The sequence below is a fragment of the Parasteatoda tepidariorum genome, chromosome 4 (assembly GCF_982258835.1).
Source record: "Parasteatoda tepidariorum strain Cologne lab strain chromosome 4, Ptep-v5.0, whole genome shotgun sequence".
NCBI classification, from domain to species: domain Eukaryota; kingdom Metazoa; phylum Arthropoda; class Arachnida; order Araneae; family Theridiidae; genus Parasteatoda; species Parasteatoda tepidariorum.
In genome coordinates this window covers 95,138,397-95,154,978 of record NC_141758.1, presented here as the reverse complement: position 1 = coordinate 95,154,978, position 16,582 = coordinate 95,138,397, and the positions used below count along the sequence as shown (strand labels likewise).

At 29.5% G+C, this 16,582-nt stretch overlaps 1 protein-coding gene across 1 annotated transcript; it reads right to left on the bottom strand.

Annotated features, from left to right (window-relative positions):
• Positions 1-247: 247 nt before the first annotated feature.
• LOC107456857 (putative exonuclease GOR) lies at positions 248-16,148 on the bottom strand. The gene is made up of 3 exons (XM_016074824.4): positions 15,804-16,148; positions 4,841-5,014; positions 248-2,744 (listed from the first exon to the last, which is right to left on the bottom strand). The coding sequence occupies exon 3, from the start codon at positions 2,643-2,645 to the stop codon at positions 1,365-1,367; it is 1,281 nt and encodes a 426-aa protein (XP_015930310.1). The 5' UTR covers positions 2,646-2,744; positions 4,841-5,014; positions 15,804-16,148; the 3' UTR covers positions 248-1,364.
• Between the last annotated feature and the right edge of the window lie 434 nt (positions 16,149-16,582).

Below are 16,582 nucleotides of genomic sequence, written 5' to 3'. Positions count from 1 at the left end.
TTTTTTATTTCTATAATTTTTCGCCTTCTCTTTTCATGAAACTTTATATACTTTTTTCATGATTTCCCGACGATATTTTTATATTTTTAACATATTTAATGAGTTCTTACTTGCAATATATGCGCAGTAAATAGAACTTATTATTTTTCTTAATTTTCTTCGTTATTCTCTTTTTTCTTTTTTGTCTTTATTATGTTATATATATAATAATAATAATAAAAACAATTTATTTCAAATAAATAAACTAGTCTTTATAAAAAGTTTATTAAAGCTTTTGAATTAAGATTATTTCATGGATAGGCTTGTTTTATAACTTATAAAGTAAACATCTTACACAATCATAGTGTGCTCAAAAATAAGTCTCATCAAACTTTTTCAGATAAAAATTTAACTTCGATTAAAATTTTTATGAACAGTTTATCAAGGTTAATAATTTATGTAAAGTATGGTATTAAATAAATAATACAACTACAGTTTAGAATAAGTGTCTACATATAATAAAACGACAATACGCTACTTCGAAGTTATTTCAACACCTTTTGTGACTAAATTTGATGTTTATTTGCTATCTTGTAAGTTATAAAATGAAAAAAATAAAGTTTCAGAATTTCTTCGGTTTAGATACTTTGAGAAAATAAGAATTTTGAGCCAATAAGAATTGAATCTTCAGAAAAAATCGTGTATGATAAGCAACAGGATGCCAAAATACACTGCGTTATGCTACTATTGAATGTGTTTCTACATAATTCGAAAGTTGATTAGTTTCCCTTTTTTGGCAAACTTGTGTCACATAATCTTTAACCTCTCCTTCTATATTGTTTTTTAAATAAAAATTCTAATTTTGAATTTCAGAACAGAATTCAATTCTGTTCTGAAATTCAAAACTAGCATTTATTCTGAATTTTTTTGAATAATTCTGAAATTTATCCTGAAATTATTCTAATTTTTGTCAACAGAAGACACTGCAATAGCTTTCCTATGTTAACGTATAACTGTTTTACTGCATGTAAAGTTTTTTTGAAATAAACGGAATAGTGACTATTAATTTAGTCATCAGAAGACGCTGTAATCACTTTTTTATTTATCGTATAGGTGGATAATTGTTCCACAATAGAAGCCTCATAAGTTATTTAAATGCAATTTTTACAGCCTGTTTTAAAAGTTTTAATATAAAAATTGACAAACATATTCTCTAACAGATGATAAAAAAAATTTCAGTGTCATGTTGCCTCAATCATACCCTTAAAATTCAGTATGTTACGACATTCTGACGAAACTTATCACTGAAATTCTTTATCGCCTGATCAGAGGATAGGTCCAAAATAAAATTCAAAATGATAAAAAATACTCATCTCCAGAAGTTTTCACATAGTTCCCCTCCAAAATGGCCACCACTGTAAAGGACCATTAACCCGGCAAAGTGGTGGAGGAAAGTTTATACATGGAAGAGCAGGATTAAAAGGTAAATAAACAAGGTTCGAGGAAATGAAGCGGGTAGGTGGTACTGGAGGAAATCTATTTGGAGGCGGTACTGACATTAAAATATGTATCGGTGGCCCTAAAGCAGGAAGGTAGTCTGGATTCACAGATAAGTCTCGTGGAAAACCATTTGGCTGTATTGTTGGCGTAAAAGAATTCGGTGGTGAAAGATTACTTGAAGGTATCGAAAAAGGAATAAATCCGTGAGCATTCGGAGAATTCGTTGGAGAACCTCTGGTTTCATGATAAACTTTCCAAAGCACAAGCTCTAAGCAACTTCGAGCGTCCTCTATACTGTTGTGCCCTTTGTTGCCAGCTTGAATATTCTTCCGCAAGTACGTCAAAGTGAGGTACTTTAACGAATGTTTATAAGGATGTCCCAACTCGTGGGGAAAGAGGCAGGCAGTGTCGACAACGTTTTCATGGACAATGTTTAAAGCAAGAAAATCATTGGCGAGGCAGTGTCCTATTAGAATAGTATCTTTGTTGAGCAAATTGGAGAATATTTTGTGGACGTCAGTTAAGGTAGTGGTCACTCCTTCCAGCTGGGATTCGTCTATACCACTAAATTCAAAGTTGTAATCTAAGATCTGATGTTCTGGTCGGACGTAGGTATCATACATGATGGATCCACTAATATCAATCAATGTCACTTTGGCAAGCTCCAATCCACACGTGGTGAATATCATCTCACAATCAAGAGAGTAAATGTTTGAAGGTTTCTTTCCATTATTTATAGTATTATATTTCGTTTGCAGAAAGTTAGCGTTCATGTACGGCCTGTGAAAGCTAACATGGTGCTCGCTGAAAGCACAGCCCACACTGTCATCAGTTTTTCCACAACAACTGAAGACTGCTGAGGAAGATCTTTCTCCGAATGTTCGCTTACCTGGATGATAGGTGCACCCAGCTTGATCCAGGTACCAGTTCTGGTCAAGGATGGACATCAACTTCCCACACCTACATTTCTGCACGGCTGGATCATCGCATGCATCGAACATATTGTCGAACATAATAATTATTTTGCTTGAATCGTTCTGATCTGGAAGAGGGTATCCATGTTGTTTCATATCTTCCCAACTCATTTTGTAGCCATGGATCTTAGAGTAGAGTTCATCAGATTTCAAAGGTATCCAATTCAGGTATCTTTGTATAGAGTTCTTCATGTTCACATAAAAAAAATCACAGTTAATGAAGCTCCTTTAATTACTCTCATTGAGCGAGTGAACTTTGATTGTGGATTGTTGTTATATGATAGATAAAATCTGAAAAGAAAAAAAAAGCGTGAAACAGTTCAAAATTAACAACAAATTTCCAGCAATGATTCCAGCAATTAACAACAAATTAACAACAAATTTCCACAAATTTCCAGCAATTCAGATTATTAGCAATGTAATATAAAAATAAATGGAAGTGGCTAATGAAAATTAACGTTGTGTGCATTAGATTATATTAAATTAACTTATAAAAAGAATGTTGAAGTATTTCGTAAAACAAAAGTAAAATTTGAAGAACACTGATTGATTGAGGGTTGTTGATTCATGATAGAAAAATCTAATAAGGAAAAAAAAACTTAAAGTAGTTCAAATTTGACAAGTTACAAAAATGAACATTTTGATTTAAAAATAAGTGAAAATGACTCATCAAAGTAACTGCTGTATGTGTTTCTGATTATAGGAAATCAACTCAAAACAATCATCTAAAATAAAAAGAACATCGAAGTATTTTGTAAAACTTAAATCAAATTTGAGGAACATAAAATAGTTTTTGAAAAATTTGTAGTTAATATAATATAAAATTCATACAATAGGTAAGCAGAATTTTTGGGTAACGTAAAATATTAAGCACTTTTTTTTGGTAGCAAAAAGAAACAAACCACTAACGTACTCTTTCAAACTTACAGGAGATTATTTTAATTCTGATAATTATTGCGTTATTATAAACTAGCACAAATCAATGTATTTTTTTATTGATTGACTTGTTAAGAATAAAACTTGAAATATAATTCAGATGAAATTTCGCTTTTTAATTTTTCGTATGGCGTAATTTTTTGCTATATTAAAAGGAAATAAGCGTAATGTTACTCATTCGTGATGGAACTGGTGGGCAAGAATACCGTCAATTCTTTTTTCAAAAGAAAATATTCTAAAAATTATTGTAAAGCTCAACACTATAAAACAAACCTAAACCACCTTTGACCCCAATGATTCTGTAATATCCTTTCTTTTATGCGCGAAAATTCAAAATCTTTTAAAATATCATTAAAATAACTTGTCCTTGAAATTAAAGAGTTCGATCATTTGATTTTAAAATAAAGAAACAATACAAATAAGTAACAGACTTAAATTAATTTACAATATACAATATATTATATCATACCTTCTTGATAATCATTTAGTTACTTGCTTTCATTATTTTGTGTTTCCAAATTTTTATGAATGCTGTGTTTTACATAATTTAAAATTTTTAAAAATTATTTACCTAATATTACTATCAAACGATAAACAAATTTGAGAATGTGATTACTGAAATTAAAATACATATATTTGTGTAGCATTATATTCATTTATATAACATATATTCATTGACAACTTATTTCATTGTATATTCATTATTAATCATCATTATCTTCTCATTATTCATGCATTTATAAACATATATTCATAACACATAGAATAATTTTTTCTCCACAAGATCAGCAAACGATTGTCTATGAATTTTATTTAAGATCATAATATAAATGTTTTTATGAAATTGGAATATTTTAACATGTCAGTCTTTAGATAATTTGTTGTGCAATTTATTTTTTTCTTGGCACTATGTTAAATTATATATGGTGTCTGATTTGAAAATGCAAATTGTGTTTGATCAAGAGTAAGATTATTCCACAAGCATTCTAGCCATAGAAAACGATAAATTTTTAAAATGTCAACAAATAAAGAAAAAATTTCCAGCATGCTCTGTTTGGTAAATTATTCCCTTAAACCGATAACTATCAACAAAAAAAAGTGAGAAAGTTTCCGTTTTTGTATCTTCTAAAAAGCATTCACTTCGTGATTAGATTCGAACTCTTTTATTTAAATCTTAATTTTATGATATCTTTCTCAAAGCGGCATCTTCATTGCATCAGTTAAAGATAAACCTGTTGCCCTTGGCAACGCAAGGGCTCCCACGCGTGGATGTTTCTGCTATTCCCGGAAAGGTTACGCAACACGTTTTATTTTCCCAATTTTGAAGACAAATACATTGTTAGTTAAAAATTAAGAACCAATAAAGAAACTCATCGTTCATTAGAAATTACTATAAAACAACATACATGGAAGTTTATTTAATAAATTGGAATAAGACATGAACAGCTTACCATTTGATAGGGAATGGGGTTGTTTGTAAGAAGGAAAACAGGATTATGAGCGATCTCAGAAATCGCAGTCCGGGAAACGGCAAGACATCTGGATTCACTGACTAGTTGATGTGTGGGCTGTGCCTTTCGGGAAGGTGGGGAGGGGGGAAAAGATCAATATTTCAAACGCATGTCCTAAAAATAAACTTCATTAATGAGAACTGTTTACATGAGTCACATAAATTTCACAATAAAAGTGCTCTACTTAATAATCATAAAATATATGTCTTACTATTATATCAGTATTTAATAAACTAATATAATAATAAAAGTTTATGGGCAAGCTAATTCGAAAGAAAAGGAGCGAAAAATAAAATTAACTTTCAAAAACATTATTCGCTATATTTCAGACTACTATTTGACTAAATTTTAAATTGAATTTGGCAAAATTCTAAATAAAATGGTGAAAACTAATATTCAGTATAATGAGGATGTTAAATTTTTCCTAAAGTGGCTAAAGAGCTAACTGAGAAATTTTAGGTTGCTCTTGTATAAATTTTTGTTTCTTTGTGATCTTAACTTAGTAATTAAAAATAACGGTAGCACAATAACAATTAAATGGTCGTGTTTTGTGATAAAAAGAGAAATCAAAACTCATGTATAAAGCAGTTAAATACTAAATTTCCAAAAGAATGCAATTTCGTATGGAATTTCTACGCAATGCAACAGAAATTCCATACGAAAATTGAAACCAATCGAAAATTTTAAGGAAGAAAACATTGAAAATAATGAAAAACATAATAAGGACAATGACGTTGCTAGGTTGTACCAGCTCCGGAATTCATAAAAACACAAAATCTTTTCTATCGAGAGAGCACGACAAATGTCTAAAATTTGCTCTCTCTGTACCCCAAAGGTTTTGTAAAAAAAGTCCAAAGGAGAGAAAAAGAGAATACAAAATATAAAAACAAATTCAAAAACAAAAACTCAAAACAAAAACTTGTAATGCAAAATACAAAGACAAAAAAAAAAAAAAAAAAAAAAAAAAAAAAAAAGAAAGAAGAAAAAGAAAAGATACAAAATACAAAGGCCAAAAAATAAGAGAGAGAGAGAAAGAATACAAAAATAAATTCAAAAACAAAAACTCAATTCAAAAACAAAAACTTTGTATTCTCTCTTTCTGGACTTTTTTTGCAAAACCTTTGGGGTACAGAGAGAGCAAATTTTAGACTGTAATACTAAAAGAAAACACAAATATTTTTAATTCTAAATAGAAAAAACTTCTTTGAAAAAAACGAGCTAAAAAGCAGCAGAAATTTCAGAAGTAACAATAAAGAAAACGAAGGAAATAAAAATAAAAATATGACCACCGAAGTCGACGTCTTCAGGGGGTACCGGCTTCGGTAGCCATAAAAACAAAACCATTTCTAAGTGAGGGAGAAGCAAATGTTTAAATTAACTCCCTCAGTATCCTGATGGTTTTGTATAGAAGTCCAGGGAAAAAAAACACGCAATACAAATAACAAATTAAGAAAAGAAACTCAAACAAAATCATCAAAAAAATAAAAACTCACATAGTCACAGGTCAAACATCGATTTCACAAGCAAAGCAGAATAAAAAGAAAAAACTAAAAACTAAAGAAAACAACGCCCTCTATTACAATGCGCAGATGAAGAATAAAATGAAAAAAGTCAAGAGAAAGAAAAACTTTTAGACTTTTTTACAAAACCTTTGTGGTACAGAGAGAGCAAATTTTAGACATTTGTCGTGCTCTCTGGATAGAAAAGATTTTGTGTTTTTATGACTTCCGGAGCTGGTACAACCTGGCAACGTCAGCTTCTGTTGTTATTATTATATTTTTCATTATTTTCTTCTTTAAAATTTCGATTGGTCGTATTAGTGAGGGAGAGAATTAGCAATCAAAATTCTGACCGTTTTCTGACTAGCTACAGTACTTTAACTCTCTATTGGAGTACTGTGGCTAATAACTGTTTAAGTTTCAATCGTTTTTTTTTTTTTTTTTTTTTTAACTATAGAAGGGAAATTTTACCGTGATATTGCTAAAGGAAATTTATTATTAAATAAAAAATTTTTACGGAATCCTGATATTTAATGAATAAACTTCACTAGCAATTATGAACACATTAATTAACGGATGACTAATAATTATTTTAAAAGTATGCAGTGGCCAAAAATGTATGAATTATTTTGAGAATATTTAGAGAACGCTTAAAAAATAGATTTTTTTCATCATATCGTTTTATCAATATTAGTCTCAAAATTGGTTTATTCGCTAAACAGTTGAATTCACATGTATAAATCGAAACTTTTAATAAAAAAAGTAATTTTTTTTATAAAAATTTCGATTAATTAAGCATTTATAATTATTTTTAACCACTGAATTAAAAGCGATAACATTTAATTATTTGCTCTCTTTATATATTGTAGAATATTTTTTGTAGTGTATTTATTAAAGTTTCGCATTAAACAAGATCCATTAGACTCTGATAATAAGTTAATATTTAAATGTCCTAAAAATTCCAAAAAAAGTAACAGGAATCAAATTGAAAATTCAATTTTCTAACCTTTGTTATAAATTTTTAATTGTAATTAAAAACAATTCCAACCAAAGGGATAAAACAATCATTTTTTGACGTAGACAACTGCCAAAAAAATAATAATCTTAAATTAATATTTCTAAAGCTCTAAAACTGACTAAATGTTGTTCAATGTATCAGAGGCAGAATCTCAAAAAGATATAATTTAGTTAAATTAACTTCATATTTAAGTTGTTTAAAGTGTTTTTTATAAGCATTCTACTGCATTTTAATTAAAAGAAAAAAAGGGGGAATTCCTTTCTGCTGTTGAAGTTCGTGAAACCAGTTAAATGCTTTTAAATTTATACGTATGCATCAAGACCTCGAATTTTGTTTACGTCTTGTGCGATCGACGTCACAGTTTTAGAGCTTCCAGGAAGTGTGTGGTTTAAATTATAATTAAAATCAATACATAGTATTTATGAAAATTATTAGGTTTAATGAACTAAAATATTTTATATATCTTTAAAAAAATTGTCCTTTCTTAGTAATAATGTAAATAACATAAAAAGATTGCTTATATTATATAATATATAACATAAATGATATCTGTATCTATAACAGTCGTTGAACAGCCGACCCAATATTTGGGTTTATGACTACTAATGTTCAACTACGTAGCCTTGTAGCTTTGAACCCAATCCAAAAGACAAGGGAACTCCTGAATCCAGCATTAGGAGAAATGTGCCTTCATGGAGGATTTCTGATGGAACTAACCCGCATTTGCGTTACATGGAGAGGAAGAGCACGAGAACCTCCCACGGTTAGCCTGACCACAAGGGGACTCTAACCCATGATGAACCACTGAGGATATGTCACGTCAGCACTGTGGTCGGTGCAAGTCGGATGCGGAATTCGTATCGAACAAGCATCGCTAGGATTCGAAACCGGTTTATGTTATTAGAAGGCGAACGCTCTATCCCCTGAGCCATCACGGCTCAACGTAAATGATATGCAACATGAAAAGGTTGCTTATATATTGTTTTATTACCGTCGTTGACAGCCGACCCAATTTTATGGGTTTACGACTACTAATGTTCAACTCCGTAGACTTGTAATTTTGAACCCAATCTAGAAGACAAGGGAACTCCTGGATCGAGTATTGGGAGAAGTCTGCCTTCGTGGAGGACTTTTTGATGGAGCTTACCCGCATTTGCGTTACAGGGAGAGGAAGACCACGAGAACCTCTCACGATTAGCTTGACGACGCGGGGACTCTAACCCATGATCCGTCTATCAGTGAGGATTTGTCACGTCAGCGCTGTGGTTGATGCAAGCCGGATGCGGAATTCGTATCGACCAACCATCTGTGGGATTCGAAATCGGTTCACCTCATTTGTAGGCGAGCGCTCTATCCCCTAAGCCAGTGTTTCCCAAACTTATGACTTTTGTTTACCCTTTCTAAATTTTTCGTAACGCTGTGTACCTTAATAAAAAAAATAATGTATTTTTTACTATAAAAAAAAATTGCCCAAAAGTTAAAAATTACAACTGGCTTTTGGCAATACTAATTATTAACTGTTAACTCAGAAAAAAATTGCCAATAGAAAAATACTTAATTGTAAATTTTCATTGAGACCTTTGTTTTTAAATAAAATTTTTTTGAAATGTTCTTTTGTTGTAAGATATTCTCATAAGAAAGCGTACCACCGCTAAACTGTTCCCGTACCACACTTTGGGAAACATTGCCCTAAGCCATCAACATTAATGATGTGTAACATGAAAAGATTGCTTATATATAGTTTAACCCTTTCAGGACCTTGATCACATTTGTGATCGCGTGGTTCTCCCTTCACAAAGCACGATATCATGTATGAAACAAGCCTTTCTGTACACAGACGTGATCTCAATTCGGTTCTCTTGTAATATTTCTCGTATTCGTGCTCCTTAGCACTGTGGTTTTCAAATCTTTTTCCCCAAATGTACGACCCTTTTTTAGCGGAGCCCGTACATTGTAATTTAATTTCATTAGCTATTGTGAACATATTAGCGCATTAACATATGAACATATTAACCAATAAAGGACTAGTAATTATTTTGAAAATATTTAATAATAACAATGAAATTTTTTCATCATTTTATCAATGCTAGTCTTAAAATTAAATTTTACGTCAAACAGTTGAATTCACAGGTTTAAAGCGGGATCTAGTCTAGTTTTGAATTTGTGTCTTGTTTAAGTTTAAAAGTATAAAATAAATTGAATTGAATGGTTTTAGTTAATGAAAAAAGAAGGAACTGTTACAAATAATGGTGATAGTTATGAAAGATACTTATTTCTTTGTCGAAGATTTATTTTTAAAATTTTTATTTCAATTGGGTATAATATAGCCTACGTCATAGGTTGTGTTGTTCCTACTAAATTTAACCCATGAACGGCATTTTCTGCGAGCCTAACTTCAAGCCACAAATAAACAAACGAAGTGTTCGTTCGTTTAAATAGTTGCTCGCCAGATTTTATTGCATTATAAAGAAAAGTTATTGAAACTAAATACAACTAAATAAACAACAACAACTAAAGCAAATAACAACAACTACTAATAGCAATAACTAAATAAACAACAACTAAATTCCATTCGTTTAGCATTGCGTCATATGTTGTTCCTACTAAATCGAAGTAGTTGTGTTTTTTTCATATTATACCCAATTGAAATGTTTGATGAGAAATTCATAATAATGGTATCTTTTATAAATAGGTATAATTTTCATAATTTATTCAACATATTATTTTAGGAAAAACATAGTTTTTTTAAAATTTAGCTAATCTCTTTTTGTACTTAATTTTTATTTTTCATATTTTTCTAAAATCGTTTGAGTTTTGTTTCTACGTCAAATCAAACAGAAGTCATTGTGATTTTAAAAAAGAATTCATAGTTAATAAATTGTGTCTTTTTTTACCTTTATTTCAAAACTGATTTTTCAGTTATTTTTTTTCCTTCTAAATGCAATATTTCAAAATATTTTAGTTCAAATCATTTGAAGCTTTCCATGAACGTTTTCTATATATATGTTTAGGGGAATAGACTACGGACTAGTTGATTAAATTATTATTTTATATTTTACAACGAAATAAAAAATAATTAATTGCATTCTTTTTTTTTTTTTTTTACAAATAAGTCTCAATATTTGCTGTAAGATATTTAAACTTATTTTACAGCTAAAGAAAAATTATAAATTGCATTTTTTTTTCTTTTGTAAATAATTTCAACATTTGCTGTGTAAAGTATCCAGACCCCTACTATACCCTTTTGCGGGGAACATGTCATTGTAGATGGCCACCATACTGTAGAAGTCTTTTTTATATTATTTATTGCTCCTGGTTTTGTGCATTTAATTGCTACATTTTGTTAAGTTCTCGACCATTGAATATAAAATAAAATAATAATTTAAGGGAACTAAACTTTCAACCGCACTCCTAAAGAAACTAGTAGGATTATATTTTCCAAATGCCGATCAGGTGGTGTTTGCGGAGCTGATGGTTGCGGGTTCGAATCCCGCTCAGGACATGGATGTTTCTTTCTCTCTCTGCGTTCTATGTCCTTTCTTCTGTGTGATTGTGACCCGCCCTATAAACGGGTTTGTGGTTGTGTGACGTGGGCGACGCTGATCCACCGCCGTGGCTTGGCCATAGGTGCTCACTGGATAACGAAGAGAGAGTAGCAGTTCTGGCATTCCTGAGACCAATGGGAAATATACCCAAGTGCCCGCCATTAACCAAAAAAAAAAAAGAATTCCAAATTGCTGTTATATCCCACATTTTGTGGATCAAGAATCCAAATATGTTGGGAAAAAAAGTAAATATCACCTGCACAAATTGATTAGCATATTTAAAGGCCCACGAATCAATAAGCAAGAATTCTAGTACGCTAAAATATATGATCATTAAATCTAAAGTCATTCTAATTTATCTTTTTTTTTTGTGCACAGCACTAAAGTATGTGTTTTTAGTTTTAAAAAAAATCACGCCTTTGTATTCTACCATGAAAGAAATAAAAAAATTTTATTTAGACAATATACTAAATTCTCCGTTTTTTTATCGTTTGCGCGAATACATATTTTTAATCTTCAATTCTCTGAAAAAGGTTTCGGTAGATAATTATTAAAGCAATAAATCAAAGACTTTTTCAAAGTGAATGTGATTTTATTTTGATGAAGAGAAACCATGAAAAAGAGATTTGATTTGATATTTTGTAAAATATAGTTTATTTATTGTTTTATTTACGATTTTAATATCCACTCAACTCTTGTAAACACAGCATAAATCAAAATGGCGTAGAATATCTAATATTTTACAGAGCATAAAAAATTTCAACATTTGACATGACTGGGCACGTTTCTCTGAAAAATACAAGCCCGAATGAAAGTTTTACGTATCAAAACAATTTTTTTTGAATGAATATTACTAAAAGAAAATTTAACATATTGATCACATTAATCTGTCTAGTGCGATTTTAATTTCTTTATTTATTTTTATACACAGCATTGGGATAAAATTATTTGGAATAGGGTCAGCTGTTCTATGTCCATTATAGAAATTAAAAATTAAAAATAAACTTCTGATGGGTAATTAATTACTCTCTTCGACACTATCATTCGATTATTGTAAAATGCAAGGTAGCAAAATAAATATCCCATCAAAAATTGAGCTATCAAATGTGGAGTATTTCAGATTAATTATTCATCAGATTAAATGCAATCAGAATTTTTTTTAAGAGTTTTGAAATAAAAATAAAAAGCTGAAACAAATACTTAGCATAAAAGGAATAAATTTAATGGGTAAAATGTAGTTCCATTTTGATCTAATTCAGTGCCTTATGCATTTTAAAACTTTTAAAGGTCACCAAACATTTTAAAGGTTCTTAAATGTCACCGTTTCATCAATTCAGAAGTTTTTTTTAATTTACTTTTAATAAAAGTTTTAAAACGAAAGGATAATTTATATATAAAAAAAAAATAAAAAAAATAATAAAATGACGTTTGGGTATTACAATAATGCAACATAATGAGAATTGATTCTCTAGTTCAAATTTAAAAACTGCTTAGCTAGCTTAATTTTTTAAGTGAGTAAAAACAATAACGATATTGAAATCTGACGATTCACTAGTGACAAAGGCGGTACGAAGAACATAAAAACCAGTTTATTTGTCTTATGAAACTTACTGATAATCCCTTTTCACTTCTTTTTTTTTTTTCCTTGGATATCCGCCTCTCTCAGTAGCGATTTGATGGCAGTTTTACTTTGTCCTGCTAACTTACATTAGTTTCAGTCCCCTAATGTATATACCTTAATGACTTCATTATTAACAAGGATATAGGATTAATTAAGGCAGGTGTCTGTTTAGAAGAAATTTGGGTCCGTTAACGGACCCTTCACAAAATATCTTTTCATAAAAACGGACCCTTCACGAAATATTTTAACTTAAAAACGGACCCTTCACAAAATGATTTTTCTTTTATTTGGACCCTTCACAAACTTGTTAATCTTCATTATTGTCTTGTTAATTGAATAAACCCTTCCCAGGGCAGAAAACAAGAAAGATAGAGGTAAACGAATTAAGTTTTGTCTTCGGCAGACGATTCTTCCATTATTCGTCCGAAATGAATATTCTACGTTCAGCAGTATAGGCTAAACACCAAATATTTGTATGTTGCATCTCTAATTTTGAAGCAGCAAATGCTGTTTATTTTTAAAAATTTAATTTTTTTTATTATAATTTTAAAGTGCTGAGCATAATCTTGTATCTATTAACAATTTAAAAACTTCTTGAAAATGTTTTTTGCAATAACCGGACCCTATTTGCACAAATTCATAAAAGTAGGACGCTGGTTGAAAGTATGTGAGTAATTTTTTCACAATTTCACAAAAACCGGATCTTTCACAAAATGTCTGGACACACCCCTGCTTATGAAAAGCAGCATGAAGTCTTTTCCTGCGTTAAAGGTTAAATCTGCCAAACACGACTCACTTTCAAACGATAATTTTTCAAATCAGTGTCTAAATGTGGAAAAAACAAAAACTTCAATTGGTAATTAACGAATCTCTATTTAGGAAGGCGGAACTGAAAACATTAAAACCTGTTTAATTAGAAGAGGAAATAGAGGAGTTGAAAGACGATTTTTAAAAAAATCTGCAAGTTTGACCCAGTAATCAAACTGGTTTTGATGTTTTTCTTAAAAATGATTAATGATGATAATCAAGAAAAGCAATCTGTTCACATCCACGTAATTTTCCCAACGAACCTGCACTTAATGTGCAGCTTGAATTTTAATATTTTTAATTGTTGGTGACTTTAATTACTTGAGTTTATCAACATATTTAAAAAAAAATATGTAACTACAAAATAAATAACATAATAAACAATTGCTATTTATATTTTTTTTCTTATTTAGTCAACTTACAAAAAAATAAATTTAATTCCAAATTTTTTAATTAATGAAATTTTACTACATTAAGTAATTACATTAAATATTATATAATCACATGTATTATATAGTTATAAATATATAACGAATATTTTACATTTCATTTTCCCTTATATAGTCAACTTACTAAAACGTTTAATTTAGTTCTAATTTTTTTAATTACATAAAATATTGAGTAATTACATGTATTATAAAATTAAAATATCTGACAAATTTTAATTTTTATTTTACATTTCCTTTTCCCTTTCAACTTGCATAAACATTTAATGTAATTTTTTTTAATTAGTGAAATTTTAGCTCATTAAGTATTTACGTTTAATATTACATGTATTATAGATAATTGCAATATGCTTACTTAAGTATAATCCGAATTAATTTGCGACGCATTTCACTGAGCCATTTTGCTGATATTTAATGCGTAATATAACTGATTTCTCTAGATCCAGACGAAACACGATAGATTTAGAATTTGTAAGTAATAATATAATCATCGTATCATTAAATAAAAAAAAATAATAAGAGTTCGTGGGAGAGATTTCGCAAGAGTTCGAATAACGAGCAAAAAGTAACAAAGTGAAAATGATTCATATAACATGTGTAATACTTACGAATATATTTTTCTTTTCATGATTCGTTTTACAATATAAAAAAAATCATATTAAGTATGTTTAAAGGAATAAAAATCAAGTTAAAAATGAAATCAAAGCTAACTCAAGCATAAATTCTATATATATATATATATATATATATATATATATACACATAAAATACAAGAATTAGAGAATACATTAGAAAATATATATATACATAGAATACAAGAATGTGTATATATATAAAATACAAGAATTCGAACTTACAATTTTAATGTTTTAAAATCAAAATCTTATGTTTGTACTCGACAATCACTGATATTTATGCCTTGGTCATTAGGAAAAGATTCAATAGTATCAGACAAGTACTCAGATTTATGCCTTTCAATTGGAAAAAAAATCAAAAAAAACGTTCTACGGGAATTCCGTTGTTCACATATCGGACAGCTAATGTGAGCTAATCATCTACGTGGGAAATGTCTAGCATTCAATCAATACTTACTGAAAAATATTTTGCTTTCGTTAATTCTGCAATTATTTCGTTTTATACTTTATATTCCACAATTGATTCAGCTTCGATTGATTACAAATCGAAGCTGATAAATAGGATGTATGTCCATTGCCCTCGTTCCCATAATTTTTTATGCAGGAAAAGGGTCAAGTTTACCCAATAATTCCAAAATTTTCATTTTGCTGCAATCCAATAGTTTAATTGTATTCATGGAATGCATACTTCGTGATGCTAAAAATTTTATCACTTCTACAATTCTCCAGAATACTTCTTTTCAATAGTTGATTTGGTTGTTCGTCTGATTAATTAAAACTCTATCTATTAAGTATTCTTTTTCTTGACAAGCAAATCATTGTAACATGTTCTAAAATGCACACATTAGAATGTTACCAATCATTTAAGCAACTTTCAGAACTAAATGCATCGCTAATAGTTGAGAAAAGGCGGCATCAGAAACATTACAAAACTAAAAGAGTTGCAATTTTTTGAGCCTTGAAACACACACAGGCGTAAAAGCACTATAAATGTTTTACAATTTTCAGAAAGATAACTAATTTCGTGATTGAAAATTGCTATTTTTGATATATATATAAATTATAACAAATGTTTTAAAATTTATTCTAAAAACACGCTTAAGCTTTTGCCTGAAATAATAGCTTTTGCCAAACAAAAAAAGAAATAAAATTGAAAATTTTTTAAAAGATCGACACCAATTTAAGGAAAAAAATTTCTAATTAAAATTACTTACTCTAAAGATAAACGTATTTTAGTAGTTAAACTTTCAAATCAATCGATCATATTTTACGCCATTTGAGTGCATCATTTCAACGATAATCAATAAATATGCGTAATAAATTTATACTCACAATCAGAACTTGTTAGGTGAAATCGCAATAAAACTGATACAGGTGATATGCTTTGATTCTAACACTCACCTGAGCACACGACCAAACTAATGTTAATGCTGTTCTAATTCGAAATATAAAAAACGAACCGAGCAACATAAAACAGGATGGAGCATCGAAGAAATAACAGACAGCACAAAGCTTTGTTCCATTGCTGTTCTCTGGCATTCAAAACTGCAATTTTCCCAAAACTGTATAGGGCGTCCAGTTCTTTCAGTTCTTTTTACCTTTTCTGTTCTTGTTCTACAAGAACGTATTATCCCACCATCTGCAGCATGTCATGATCGATGATACGCATGGCTGAACCCATTTTTTTTTTTTTTTTTTAACATTTGAATTCACACAAACACTCTCACTTGCTAGCCTTTTCTTTTTTTTTTTTTAAACAAATTAGTTGGATAAAAAAAAATTAAGGAAAATTTTTTATTGAGACTTTTTACTTTTCGGGACCCTGGGCTCGGACCCACCCTTAAAAACGACTCTGCATAGGCATGTTTTTTTTCGCAATTTGTTTTAGTAACTGAGTTAAATTCTTTTTTTTCTTCTTTTTTTTTCACAAAAATATCTGTAATTCAAATTACAATGAACAGTAAGATATTTACTTTAGAAAAATAATTTTATTTAAGAGTTTTGAAATAATAAAAAAAGAGCTGAAACAAATACTTAGCATGGGAAGAATAAATTTAATCGGTAAAATGTAGTTCTAGCTTGATGTCCTATGGTGCCTTATGCATGTTCAA

Excerpts from the sequence above, each read along its gene's own strand:
- LOC107456857 (XM_016074824.4), bottom strand. The coding sequence starts at position 2,645 with ATGAAGAACTCTATACAAAGATACCTGAATTGGATACCTTTGAAATCT.